The sequence below is a fragment of the Onychostruthus taczanowskii genome, unplaced genomic scaffold (genome assembly GCF_017590055.1).
Source record: "Onychostruthus taczanowskii isolate IOZ18803 unplaced genomic scaffold, ASM1759005v1 scaffold54, whole genome shotgun sequence".
NCBI lineage: Eukaryota > Metazoa > Chordata > Aves > Passeriformes > Passeridae > Onychostruthus > Onychostruthus taczanowskii.
This window is the reverse complement of record NW_024503013.1, coordinates 2,008,115-2,022,287: the sequence shown is the minus strand read 5'-3', so window position 1 is coordinate 2,022,287 and position 14,173 is coordinate 2,008,115. Positions and strand designations below refer to the sequence as shown.

At 37.5% G+C, this 14,173-nt stretch overlaps 1 protein-coding gene across 7 annotated transcripts; it reads left to right on the top strand.

Moving 5' to 3' along the window:
* The first annotated feature begins 6 nt into the window (after positions 1 to 6).
* On the top strand, positions 7 to 12,731 carry FAM76B (family with sequence similarity 76 member B). Of its 7 annotated transcripts, none has more exons than XM_041417006.1 (10): positions 7 to 202; positions 310 to 374; positions 863 to 917; positions 2,444 to 2,599; positions 3,457 to 3,653; positions 5,591 to 5,638; positions 5,837 to 5,917; positions 6,590 to 6,722; positions 9,385 to 9,486; positions 10,144 to 12,731. In XM_041417006.1, the coding sequence occupies exons 1-10, from the start codon at positions 98 to 100 to the stop codon at positions 10,231 to 10,233; spliced, it is 1,032 nt and encodes a 343-aa protein (XP_041272940.1). In that variant the 5' UTR covers positions 7 to 97; the 3' UTR covers positions 10,234 to 12,731. The 7 variants fall into 7 exon arrangements, with proteins under 7 accessions (XP_041272940.1, XP_041272938.1, XP_041272941.1 ...); XM_041417004.1 differs by having other exon boundaries at positions 6,587 to 6,722; XM_041417007.1 differs by lacking the exon at positions 5,591 to 5,638 and having other exon boundaries at positions 6,587 to 6,722.
* Positions 12,732 to 14,173: the final 1,442 nt, after the last annotated feature.

Sequence of the window (14,173 nt, the reverse complement as noted above, 5' to 3'; positions counted from 1 at the left end):
CGGTTCCTCCTCGGCGGCCCCGGCGGCCGCTCCGTCCGTCGCCTCGGCGGCACCTCCCCATTCCCCTCCCTCGGCCCGCCCGTGTCCGCCCCGCCGGATGGCGGCGGCGGGCGCGGCGGCCGCCCCGGCGCTTTATGCCTGCACCAAGTGCAACCAGCGGTACCCGTTCGAGGAGCTCTCCCAGGGCCAGCAGCTGTGCAAGGTGCGGCGGCGGCGGGGCGGCCCCGGCCGGGGCTGTTGGCGGGCGGCGGGCGGGGGCGGAGCGCGGGCCGGGGCTCTGCCGGGCAGTAACGCGGCGCTTCCCCGCAGGAGTGCCGCATCGCCCACCCCATCGTGAAGTGCACCTACTGCCGCTCCGAGTTCCAGCAGGAGAGGTACGGAGAGCGGCTGCTCGGGGCCAGCGCGGTTGGGCCTGGCGGGTCCGGAGAAGAGCAGGCTGAGGGGATCCCGTCAATGCATATCAATATCCCCGAGGCCGGTGCCAAGAGGACGGTGCCAGGCTCTTTTCGGTGGTGCCCAGAGACGGGACGGGGAGCCGTGGCCATAAACTAAAACAGGAGAAGTTTCAACTCCATATGAGGAAGAACTTATTGACACTGAGGCTGGCAGAGCACTGGAACAGGCTTCCAGGGAGGTGATGGGGTCTCCCTCTCTGGAGACACTCAGAATTCGCCTGCACGCGTTCCTGTGTCACGTTCCTGTGTCACCTGCTCTAGGTGACTCTGCCTTGACAGGGGGATTGGACTGGAGATCCCTTCCAACCCAACTCTTCTCTGATTCTGTTTGCAAGTAGTTGCATGGGGAAGAATATCATAGTGCGTGTTCGTCACCTAATTCAATGTTGTGCCATTTTATCTTTTAGCAAAACCAACACAATATGCAAGAAATGTGCCCAAAACGTGAAGCAGTTTGGAACAGTGAGTAGTTACTTGGTTCTTTATGCTGAAGTTGCGCTTGTTTGTGCTTCAAACCAAAAACAAAATTCTCTTGCAACTAATCTTCTTATTTTCTTCTGAGAAAAAAAAAAAACAAAACGCCAAAACAAACTCACACTATAGATTGCCATCCAGAAAGGTGATGGAAAAGCCTAACATCTCTTGATTTCCTCTGTGGGTTACCGTTTCTTTTCCCAAATTGAAATCCATTTGGGTTATATATAGCTTAACAGTTAAGAGTAATTTCAGTATAGCTGTTTGTAACAAAGCAATGTTATTTCATGCCACACACATTAAATTATTCCCTGCATATTCTCATAAGCACACGCTTCATGGCAGGAAGACTATTAGCTCTCATTGTTCTTAATGAGTGGTTAATGTGAAAATCTAGTAATACCACATACTTCATATTATGTAAGTCATAAAAAATGCATGTTAGTCATGTCGGGCTAGTAACTACAAAGGATTGTGAGTATTATCTGCATTCATGTTACATTGCATCTTCTCATTTTGAATTTTAGCTTCAGTTCTGTTGGAAAAATGAATTTTTCTATTATGTGAATGCACACATTGTATTTGAGCTGCCCTGCAGATAGGAGTTTTAGGAGGTATCAAGATAATCTTGTTGTGAAACAAAAAGGCATAACTTTCCTATACTTAAACCATATTCATTGAAATTCAACTTATTTGAGAAACATAATAGCTGTTGGTATGTAGTCAGGCACTTTGTGAATGTGTATGTAAACTGAACAAAGAAATGCTTTCAAAAGCTTAAAATGCAGCAAAATGAATTGCAGGACAGAGCCATCAATGATTTTATCAGTAGTTCATCAAAAAACAGAGCTGCCCTGAAGATAATCAGCCACTTCTAACCTGTGAAAACTGACATCAGTTTTCTTTTTCAGCACTCTATTAGTCTAGTTGAGTGTGTGATATAAAAGTTGATAACCTGACCTGATAGTTCAGATCAAATAGATCTGGATTTGGCTTTTGTTTGGTCGTGGGGCTTTTTTGGTTTGTTTTAAGTTTCCTGCAGAATTGCAGGGATTAGGATACTAATCTTGGAACTGTAGGGTTATTGAATCCCTGAGTTGTGCAAAGGAGAGGGATGCCATCAGAAATTCCCAGTCTAAAAAAAAACACTTGGTTACTCTTCTTTTAAAGTTCTGTAAGTAATTTTTTTAAATAGTGTAGTAAAACTGAGAGAAAATGTCAACAAAAAAAATAAAAAGCAGTAGGTGTAGAGAATAGTAATCAGATAGATGTGTGCTTTTCTTTTATTGTGTTTGAGTTTTCGTGGGAAGTCGAGGCTGGTTTTGACCCTTGAAGAAACATCATTTTAGAGGAAAGGTTTAGTACTGAAGATAAAAATGGTAGGGAAAAGGTTATTTAAGGTAGGTTGTTTGAAGCTCTTCCAGTTTCAAAGCATCATTGTGTGAATTGAAATACCTGTGTTCATTACTGCAAATACAAATGTGTTGACATCAGTTCAACTTTTTTTTTTTCAGCCCAAGCCTTGTCAGTATTGTAACATCATTGCAGCATTTATTGGCACAAAATGCCAGCGTTGCACCAACTCAGAGAAGAAGTATGGGCCGCCCCAGACCTGTGAGCAGTGCAAACAGCAATGTGCTTTTGATCGAAAAGAGGAGGGAAGAAGGAAGGTAGGCTTTGTTCCACACCTCTCATGGCTTGGGCTGACAGTAGTGTTCCTCTTTCAGAAGAGAAAGATTATCAGGAATGTATCTTAAGTTTTTAAGTACTGGATTAAAGTTGCTGATCTGTGCTTTACAATATTTGAATTACACTTTGTAACTTGCAATTGTTATTTTAGCTACTGAGCTAACTTTTAATTAAATCACGCTTCCTAAAAATAGGCATAAGTCTTAGCAGACAATTGTAGCTGGGGAACAGAAGTGAAGCAGCTCAACGGTTCCTTGTGTTTTGTTATTTATTTTACTTTTATTTTCTTATCCATTGGATCTCATGTATGTTCATAACTTGAATCTGTCACTTTACCTCTTCTTATTTTCCTGCCTTCCCTTTAAGTAGAGCACCAGAGAGGTAGACTGCTCTTAGCAGCCCTTTGTGTTCTGTTTTGTTAAATAGCTTTGGTGAGTGCCACTTTCTCATTCCAGAAGGTGCTGAGAAAATTACCTCAAAAGCCTCTTGACTGAACTCAAGAATAATGCTGTTTTTACAGAAAATTTTATCTGGGACAAGTAACATGTTGTAAAAAAGACTTGTCCTTTTAAAAAGTTATTGTTATTTCTGCAATGTATAGCAGGTCCAAAAATTGCTAGGACTTTTTGTAGCATAACTTTAAATGACAAGTGGAGTAATATTCGCTTTACTAAAAGAAACTTGCATACATTGGAGATACAATAGCAATGTTTCATACCAAAGATGTCTGGTTTTCTCTAAGACAATGGATGAAGTGAAACAAAATCTCCTTGGAAATATTGAGTACATCTCTCTAGTGCGTTGTACTTGGAAATAAACCTGAATTATTTCTCAAAAGGTTGATGGAAAGCTATTGTGTTGGCTCTGCACACTGTCCTACAAGAGAGTGCTACAGAAGACAAAAGAACAAAGGAAGAGCCTGGGATCTTCACATTCTAACTCCTCATCCTCATCTCTTACTGAGAAAGACCAGCATCATTCAAAACACCACCACCATCACCACCATCATCATCGTCACAGCAGCAGTCATCATAAGTAAGTCTTCCAAAAATTGAAATGTTGTTGGTAACTCTTCATCTTCTGTGTTCTGTTTGTACCAAGCTAGTAAGAAAAACTATTTAAAACATGGTGGCAAAAGCAATAGCAGAATATTATTCTTTATGGTCTTTCTAAATCCTTGGATGCTTAGAGTTTGAATGAAGGTGTTCATTTACTAAAAAAGGAATTCTTGGTGATTGTCAAACTAGTTGATTTTAAAATTGCTAACAGGTCTAGGAAAAAGGCTCATGGAATGGCTACAGAAATTAGTTACTTGAGGGCAAACTTGTATTTGGGTTTCTACACAGCAGCTGCTGTGTGGTACCTGCATTTGCTAACAATGTGTATTAGCAGTGAGAATCCTCATCCTGACTTGCTTCATCCTGACTTATTTGTGTACAAATACTCAAAATTAAGAGGAGAAGCAGAAACAACAGTGTGGGATTGCCGTCAGTCTAGGACCAGTTTGTGCCTCTTTGCTGGCTTTTATAATCAAGTCTTGCTGGAGTAGGCAGTTTAGGAGTAGCTGTGATACAGACCTAGGGACATAAGACTGTCAGTTCAGTTACTGTCACTCTAATAACATTTCACATAGTTTTGTCCCATTTTCTGCACTTTTCTCCATACATCATCTCTGGCCGTGACATAAACAGGGTACCAACCTTAATGCACATATCAAATTTACTTAGTCATAAACTCCAGAATTCATTTTGGGTTTTGTTTCTGCTGTAATAGTAGTCATGATTCTTATTTTCATTGATAGATTTGTGGCAGCATAACTTCAGAACTACTTACTTTTTGTGTTTGATAGTAAATACTATGTCTGCAATGGTAATGACCCTGATCTCAGACACACAGACATTTTCCTTCTAAACTTCACATTTCTAGTGCTTATAATTTTTCATGTTATCTGAAAATTGCCTTAAAGATAGAAGCAAAATAAGATGAAATTATATTGGTAATGAGTAAAAGAGAAAGGCCATACTTTCACTTTAAAAAAGAGAAAATATTTAGCTTTTTAGGAATTTGAAGGAAATTTTTTTCTCGTCTGTGCATTGAGATATTGTATTGTTCCTCTTCTTTAAAATCTCTGCTGAAAATTGAATTACAGAAAGTTAAATCTAATTTAATGCATTTGGCACAGGTACAGTAGGGATTAAATAAAAAAAATAAGCTCTTTACTAAAGGAAGGAGCTTCTGATATACTCAAGAGTTATAGCAGTACTCGTATCGATACAAATGACAATGCTCCTGGTTTCCCATCTTTTTTTCTATAGACTGCTACAGGTCCATTGCTTCTGGTCTAATTAATATGACTCTTTTTCCCCAGTCCATTTCAGTTTTTGTTAAGATTAGACAATAGAGACAGTGAGGTAGAAATGCAGGTTCTTGGAGCTATTTCACTCAGTGCAATCTTCTTCATTCTACCATTGCTGTATCAGTGTTCATTAATAGTTCATTTTGAAATTATTGAAAGCAAATGGTTACACCTGAGAAGCAGTTATTTTCAGGGATCCAAAACTTAACTTTACTCTTATGGCACCAAATGAGCACCGTCTCAGGCAGTGTTCATATGGCAGTATGGAAATCCCAGGAGAGCTGCTTTAGACCCACTGGCTGAGTACAAGATTAGCAAGACAAATTCACAAAAATTGGGAAGTGTCAGCAAAAAGGTTTAGCCATCAGTCTTGAGGTCTACCCCTTGTCACTTGTAATAGTGTAGATACTTAGCCAAGAAATAATTGTATAACCTCCTGACATACTATAAAGCATGGTCAGGAACTTCAGTGTCCAACTGGAAATTCATAAATGCTCACCATATTAGGAAAAAAAAAGAGGGGGGAAGGATTTTTCTCAAGTACAGATACCATTCACGTAAACTTACAAATAATGGCATGTTTGATCAGTTACCAAGTACATTTCACATATTTCAGAATCAGCAATCTGAGTCCAGAACAAGATCAGGGACTATGGAAACAGAGGTAAATATGATATTATTTATTAATTTTCTTTTAATTCACCTTGCAGTTTTCATTTAAAGAATTTTTTTTTCTTGCATTTCTGGCTAGTCTCTAGCATTCCACCTAGGAGCATGAGTTAGTTTTTTTACATGTACCAAATGGTGATATTAGAGAGTTGCATAGTATGAGGCTTTAGGTTTACATTTTGTTTGATTTCAGCCATAAATCCTCTGCAGCTATTCAGAATGAAACTCCAAAGAAAAAACCCAAACTGGAATCCAAGCCATCAAATGGAGATAGGTAAAGTTACATTTTTGTAAAGCTGAGCCATTTCAACCAAAGAGAGCACTGATTTGTGGCCAGTTGCCTGCCTTTGTTTGTCTGAAGAATGAGGGATGTGAAACTTGTGTCCTGCCAGATGGATTATTGGGTGGCATCTGAGTGCTGTCAGTCAATTAAGTTACTTCATTAGCAGAAAACTAGCAGTTATTTTCCTGCTTTTATGCTGTTTGGGGCAAAATTAAACCAAGCTTATGTACAAGGTAACAGTTATCAACCCAATGGTGTTCCCTCACATGGGGAAATTGTTTTTCAGTTAGATGCAGGGTAGAATCTGCTGCTTTAAGCTGACCCAGTATCTAGAGAATTCTTTTGAACCTTAATGTGGGAGACTGAGTATTTATTCTGTCTCTGGCCAAATGGTCAGAATAAAAGTTAAAAGTGGCTGCTTCAGTCAAAAGGTATTTGTCCCCCTCAAAGCTAATACTGAATTATATTTCTGCAGGTGTATGTAATGTGTGCCATTAGTAAGGTAATTTGCCAGTTGCATCCATTTCTGTCAGGTACATACTTTTTTTGCATTAGTCCTTAAGGATGTTTATGGAATTATTAATTATCGAATTTGAAATTTTTTAAAGTGTTTTTCTTTTTTCTTTTGATGCTGTAAGTAACTATCACTTTCACTTTTAGTAGCTCTATAAATCAGTCTGCAGACAGTGGAGGAACTGACAACTTTGTCCTCATAAGTCAGCTGAAAGAAGAAGTAATGTCACTTAAACGTCTTCTGCAGCAAAGAGATCAAACTATTTTAGAGAAAGATAAAAAGGTAAAAATTACCCCTGCTTAATAAGAACTTTATCATTTTGTTTTCTGCTTTGTAGTCTCCTAAAAATGTCAAAACACTAAGATAAAACAACAGTCAGATACAATTGTTTTATATAGCAGCTAATCAGATCTTAACATCTAAAGGAAAACTTTTGGACTCTTGTATCATGAATATATTTTTTCTCCTAAGTCAAGAGTAATTCATCTTACCTCACCTCAGCCATGAAGAAGTTAGCCTGTTACTCAGGCTGCATGCCACAGGTCATGGATCAAGTGTCAGACAGTGGTTTGCGTGTTTTACATGCTCTTAACTGAGTCATGACAAAGAGTAGTAACCATTCTGAGTTTAGCATAGTTTTTATTTATTTTTAAACTAAATCAACGCTAACCATAGTAAGTTGATGTCCAAATTTCCATTTTTAGTGTATGAAAATTAAGTGTTTTTTTTAATAGGATTGGTAAGTATGTGTACTATGAGTTGTCAAGCCTTTGTGGATAGTCAGAGACTTGAAGAAAAGTTTGGACTAAGTGGCTGTCAGTCAACAAAACAAAATTTAAGTGAAATTGTCAGGCCCAAGTGGCTACAGCTAAAACACTTACAGAAGATTCACCCATCAAACAAACTAATGACTAATAAGAAAAGAGAAATAACAACAAGTACACACTTTGATTTGCATTTGTTTTATTTCTCTGCCATCTGAATAACTAGATGCTTTTAGGACACTGTAACAGTGGCTCTAGAATGTCTGTGCAGGATTGAGTAGGTTATGGAATTGTATTCCAAACAAATTCATTATATTTTCAAGTAAAATTTTGATTTTGAAGGCATGGTGGATTACCAAACATTGATGGTTAAGAAAGACTCATTCATACTGAAAGGAAAATGCTTACACTTTTAAACCATAGTTTACTATCTTCATTTCTACACATAGTTGTGTTTTGTAAAGGATATTGATCCTATTTTCATTTATGTCCTGTTAAAATATACCCAGTGTTGGAAGTACTTGCTATTTCAAGCCTTTATGTGTTTAGTGTGAAAGAGCTGAAGAGCCTGTCATGGATTCTCTTTGGGTATTTTCTTCAAAGGACAGACATTAGGCCCTGATCTCTCCCTTGTAAAGTTAGGAGAATATCGTGAGTTAGTAGGAAATTCACTTATCTCTTTTTATTTGCAATCTACTGGGCAAAGCTAACAAAAATGGTAGGTAAGGCAATGTCACCTACTTCTGCATAACCACTGCGGTGACTGTTTCCATAGGGAGAGCATCTGTTGAGTCCCCACTGCTAAAACTATTTGACTTCAGGGTTCTTCAAACTTAGTCCCCTTCAGGCACAAAGTCCTCACTTTCAGAATGTCACTTACTTTTTCAGCTGCTGCAGGGAGGACAAAAGCTGCACACATTATACAGTGTTTGCATTGCTGAAAAATTACAACAGATGAATCTACTGCAGATTTTTTTTTCACTGTGAGATGGAAGACCTGTATTGGGTAAAAAGCCTGAGCCATACCTGTGGGAGATTGCTGTTAAGGTCGTGTCTCAAGATTTGTGAAGGGACGGCATTTGAATAGTTTTGAATGCTCCAAAAGTAAAACCTCTCAATTGTATAGCATGGCAACAAAACCAGCTCAGTACACCAGCTTTACAGATCATACTTATTCATCATTTTCTGTTATGAATCAAAGTATCAGCCATGTCATTATCAGTGCTTATTGTTTGCAGTACTAGCCCTGTTTGTCTTCCTGCACAAAATGGTAATGAGAAACTACAACATTACCATGGAGCCCTGAGACTGTTATTCTCAGGGGAGGACCACAGTTTGCTGAGTGTTCACAGGTAGTGTGTTTGCTCAGCTAGTTGCATACTTCACTGTGGTGCAACACTACCACTAGTTTCTTTTATATTTAGTGTGAGCTATGTGGGTTTGCAGTGGATGCCCCGTAGGCTACAACAGCCATAAATGCATGCCTTGAGCAGCAGGGTGTTCAGTGAGTTGTGTACCATTATAGCAACATTCCTGCCCTTGGCCATTTGATTGACTGTTCTTTTGAACAGTATCTGTTTCACTGCATGCGATTTAACACATACTAAGGTTGGCAGTAGCAGTCTCGGTTGTCACTTTAGGAGGGCATTCTCTGGTTTGTTATGGGAGGCATCTCTGCTTGCAAAGAGGCTCCATTTCCTAATAAATCTGGAATGTATACATTGCATATATTTTTCCTTCTGCTTAGGACAAAATGTAGTGTAAAAGGACACAAAAACATTCTTTTTATTGTCTTTGTAGGAAAGATTTTTTTGGGTGTTACCACACCATGTAACTGAGAGATGTAACTGATGATTGTGGTAAGCATCTCACAGCTGAAAGAACAGCAAACACTATAAATCACCAGTATTTGATTTTTTTTTTTTGGTTGAGGTTTAGCCTATTTTATACAAAATTCTGAGCCAGTAGTATGGTTATATGACTACAGTTACTTTCTGCATATAAAACAGGTATACAGATTTTTCAAACTGCTTCTCAAGTGCTGAGCTGTCAATACTGCAATAGTAAATAAATACAGTGTTTCCTGAGATTCCTGAACCTTCACTAAAGATTTCTCATCTTGACTAGAAGATGCATCCTGTTGTAGTTCAGGGAATTTTCATAGGATCTGTGTTTTTCAGTTGACAGAATTGAAGGCAGATTTCCAGTACCAAGAGTCTAACTTGAGGACAAAGATGAACAGTATGGAGAAAGCTCACAAGGAAACTGTGGAACAGTTGCAGGTGCGTAATTGCTTATCAATGCTTGGGAAATGCTTCAGATGGAATCATATATTCATATATTCATATATGCTGTTCACTCAGCATGTTCACTCAGGATGGTTCACTCCAATACAATAGTACCACGTTCATGAGTGGTCATTGCTATGCTTAAGTTTGGATGCATTATACAGCAGTTCTGGAGCCAACAGACAGTCTCCATATGAGTTAAACTCACTCTTTGAACTTTAAAAGGTAAAGCCTTACCTCACATGCTTTCTCAAAGTTTATTTTTTGTGTCTGTTCTCTGACAATTCCTCAGTTGTCATTGGGCAATGGATATGATTTAAGCACTCAGCATTTACACATTGTCAGCTAGATGTCTCTTGTTAAAGGGTGTTTTATCAGGAGGAAAGCCTGAATTAGTTGCCTTACAAATCACAGACTGAGCAGACACTCAATGCAATAGTGGATATACTAAATTTTGCAATATGGGGAGTGTGATTACTTTCTCTGTTGAAGACAGAATATGCATATCAAGAAACATACACAGTTCTTTGAAAAGTGATCTTTACCTTCTCTGAATGTTCTTAGCATGTACGCTTTGAGAGTTTGTTGATAAATGCAAAGTGCATGACACTACGATTTCAGTAACTCTTACCTTTTTAATCTGTATTGCAGGCCAAAAACAGAGAACTGCTCAAACAGGTCGCAGCATTGTCAAAGGGTAAAAAGTTTGATAAAAGTGGGAGTATCCTCACATCTCCTTGAGGAACTGGTTCTTTGTGGGGTTTGCTACTCAATGTACATTTGAGTAATTCTGTGAAGCCCTTAAAATCCTGTGTAGTGGAAGAAATATTTTTGCACACCAGATGAGTTGGCATGTTTCCTACATGTTTTTATAATTAATATGCAGCATTTTTTAGTTACTGTTCAGATGAAATACTTCAACTGGCTTGAAGAATGTTTTTATTTTTTTGATATTGGAAACCTTTTGCCAGCAATAGTATTAAACAATTGCATAGAGAACATAGCAGTGCTCTCTCTGAAAGGACAACATGCAATAACAAACTAGGTGTACTTTTTACAAAGTAGCAGCTGAGTCTTTTAAACTACAATGATGTCAGCCAAAAGTTCATGAATCTGCAGTGACACTGAACACTGGTTTCTGGCAACTGTTCTTTTACTTTGTATGAAAATATAAATTTGGAATGGAAATCATGGTGCTCTCAAGTGGAACTAAAAAGAGGCATATATGTATGTGTAAATACAACTGTAACGGTTATATTCTTAGTTATAACAAGTATTTAGTGTTTTACATTCTTGTGATAGGGACTGACTGAAAGATTATCTATTGTACAGTAACAGAGGCAGTGTGGTTTTTTGTAAGATTTACTGTAGACTTTTCTTGCAAGTGCCTTTCTCCAACTGTTTATTTATAGGAATGTTGGTATTTTGTACATAAGGTTTTTATGTTTTAAAAATCATGTTTAATAAATGTTTTATGTAAATATAAATGTGTGTACAGAGGAATCTGAAACAAAGATCAAAGTGGCTAGTGCAGTGCTCGAGGCAGCATTAAGAGCTGGCTAGCTGATTGATGGACAGTGAGTATTGGCTTTAGATAACCTTTGTAGCTTGTGTCTGTGAGGTGTAGAATTTTATTAGTGCTGCTTATGCCAAACACTTCCTGAACAAAAAACAATTTTTTTTTTTTTGCCACACTGGAGTTTTGTGGTTTGTTTATACATCTTTCCCATTTGGCACAGCACTAATTTTAATTCCATAGCAGACATTGTACTCCAATGTTACATCCTTAGCTAGTGATACAGAGTCAAAGTTTTAAATGCGTTTATTCCCCATTGTCTGATTTAACGTACTTGGTTGTAACTTATGGTGATTCTTCTTAATGAATTGCAAGATTCACATCCCCCACTGAAGATGCACACTGAGAAAAGACTAGCCAAAACTAATGGTCTTGAAATTAATTTAGGGAATGGATGTGGTGTCATAGGGTGGGTTTTAATGTTTTGGGTGGATTTTCATTCTAAATTACATCAGTTTAAGCTTAGCTCTGCTCCTAATGGACATGAGTCATATTCAGAAATTTCTATTAAACAATAATTTGGTATACCCCAATATATCTGTTCAGGAAGGTAAGTTATGAATCAGCATAAAAGGAAGTAGACTGACATGGGTAAAGGTTTAAGTCAGCTCTGGATACTGACTGGTAACAGGGTAGCTGTTGATATGTCAGCAAGCTTAATTGTGTAGAAACAGCTACAGATATTTAATTGAAGAACAGAAGTCTACAGATCCTTGGCTGTTCACCCAGGTACTGAACTATGAACACTTTCTCAATGGTTCAAATGAGTTCCAGCAGCAAAAGACTACTGAAAAATATGAAAAACTTGAGCTATCTTGTTTCATATAGTATATGTGTATTTTTATACCCTAAAATCAACTTTGTATGTTTATGAAAGCTCCTCTTTAAACATATGAAACTAGGGTAGAAAATGCTGCTATCTTTGGGGTTGTTTTTAATTTTTCTAGTATACAAATTTATGACTTTTATTAATTCAGAATTAATATTTGGGTCATTTTTTTCCATTTTGATGGTGACCTGTACTCAGTGAAATGAGTTTTAGAATACAGAAATGCATAGCAAAATTAAATGTTTCAATTCAGATTACTTAATGATATGAGTTCAAGCTGGAGTCAGGACATTTTAAAGAAACAAGCAGAAGTTCTCTGTTAGAAGTAATTGACTTCATAAATCCCAGTCAGAAGAATTTTTAGGGGTTTCAGAATGTTTAGTTCTAAACAAATACCTGTGGGTTTTCTTACATAATCTCATTTTTAACATTAATTTTTTAAAATTCTTAACTAGCCAACAGAATCCCAGTACTGAGAATCATGTTCTGGATCTGCAGATTATTGACTTAATAAACTGATGTTCTTTAAACGTGGATCTGCGAGGAGATTGTTGTACTGTATTGTGCTTTTTAGCCTATTTCCAGATGTTGATTAGCATTGACCAGTAATGGCCATTTTGGCTCAAGTTATTTATGTATTTTAAGCCTGTGAATATTGCGGCCCCCTTTTAGATAGTTTGTCCAAATCCACGTTCTGCAGTGAAGCTGTTCAGCTGTCCACATGTATAGATAATTGAAATCCTGTACTGGCACACATCTGACCATTGACATTTTGTACCTTTTCTAAATCCAATGTTTCACAATAAAATCTTGTCAAAACATCCATCTGTCCTTTAAAAATTATTCAAAAGTCCATATTTGTGTTCATCTTTCATGCTATGTCACTCACTAAAAGTCTGTGGTCAAAAAATGGGCAGAATTTAACATTTCATTTTCTATTAAGATTAGACACCTTGGCCTGTCTACACATTGTAACAAATGAGAACTACAGATTACTTGGTCTCATGAAAATATTTTTGTTTTCTACAACAGAATTATAAAATATAGAAATATTTTCCTATTGAGAAGAAAAACACATGAAGTGACACTGATAATTTCTTTGTTCCCTTTCTTGTGTCAAGAGGAGTTAGGTGCCCACACCAGCATCGTGCTGGCTGTCAGTCACAGTGGCTCCTAGTGTTTAGAGCACTGGTGCTGCAGATTGTAAATCTCTTTTATATTTTTCTCTGCAATCTATCTTTGCTGTTCTGCTATTCAGAAGAATACTTCTTAGTCAAGAATTAAAGTTCAAAACAAACAAAAAACCCAAACAAAAAAAAAACCCAAAAAAACAAAACAAAAAACCCAAACAAATGAAAAAAGAACCCAAAAAACAGCAACAATAAAAACTCCAATTCCAACAAGAGAGTAAGACTGTATCTCTTTGGTGAAGGCAATTACTGAGAAGGGGAGAAACTTTGAGTTTGAGCATCTCAAAACTGTTGATACTTTGTGTTAGGTATATTAATGAACAATATGCTAATCTAATACTGGATTGCTCTTAGACTCATTTTAATGCAAACTTGCAACAGCAACTTTGAAGCCCTTTATTTTTAAAGCTGAGAGCGAGTCAAAATTAGGTGTGATGTACTTATTTTAGGTGTGGCTTCCATGTGACACATGGAAAGTGTGTGTAACTGACCACGTAACCAATTGTCTCCTGAAAAAAGATTTGCATCATTTGAAGCAAACTTACTTAAAGAAGATTTAAACTGATGTAACCTGTGTATAGGCATTCAAGCAGTTCTTTATGGTCTTTAGTACCTTCAAAAGTTCAGAATCCACAATGATTTTTATAAAAAAAAAATGATGTTTATGATTATAAACTATAGCTTTTTAAATTGAGTAAAAGCTTTTCATGGCATTTTTATTCATTCAAATGATTACTGAAATAATACAATAGTACTACAATAGAAGATACTTTTTCTGATATATTAAGTGCAATTGCTTTAGCTTTCCTAGTGGAAGAGGTACTGATGTTACTGAGGTAGAGAAATTATTTCTGTTGAATCCCACAGAAGAAGTAGGGGTGTTGGACTGGGGGATTATTTGAAAGGAGATGTTTGTGGTGCTCCTGGAGAAAGGAGGAGAGTAATGGAGGTGTCAGGGCTAATGGGGAAGAGGGACGGGACCTCTTGAGATACCATGTTACTTGGTTATGCAATGTAGTGAATCCCACAGCTGGGTTTTTTTAAGAGATACATATTTTTTATATCTGTGAAATGCAGCATTGCTTA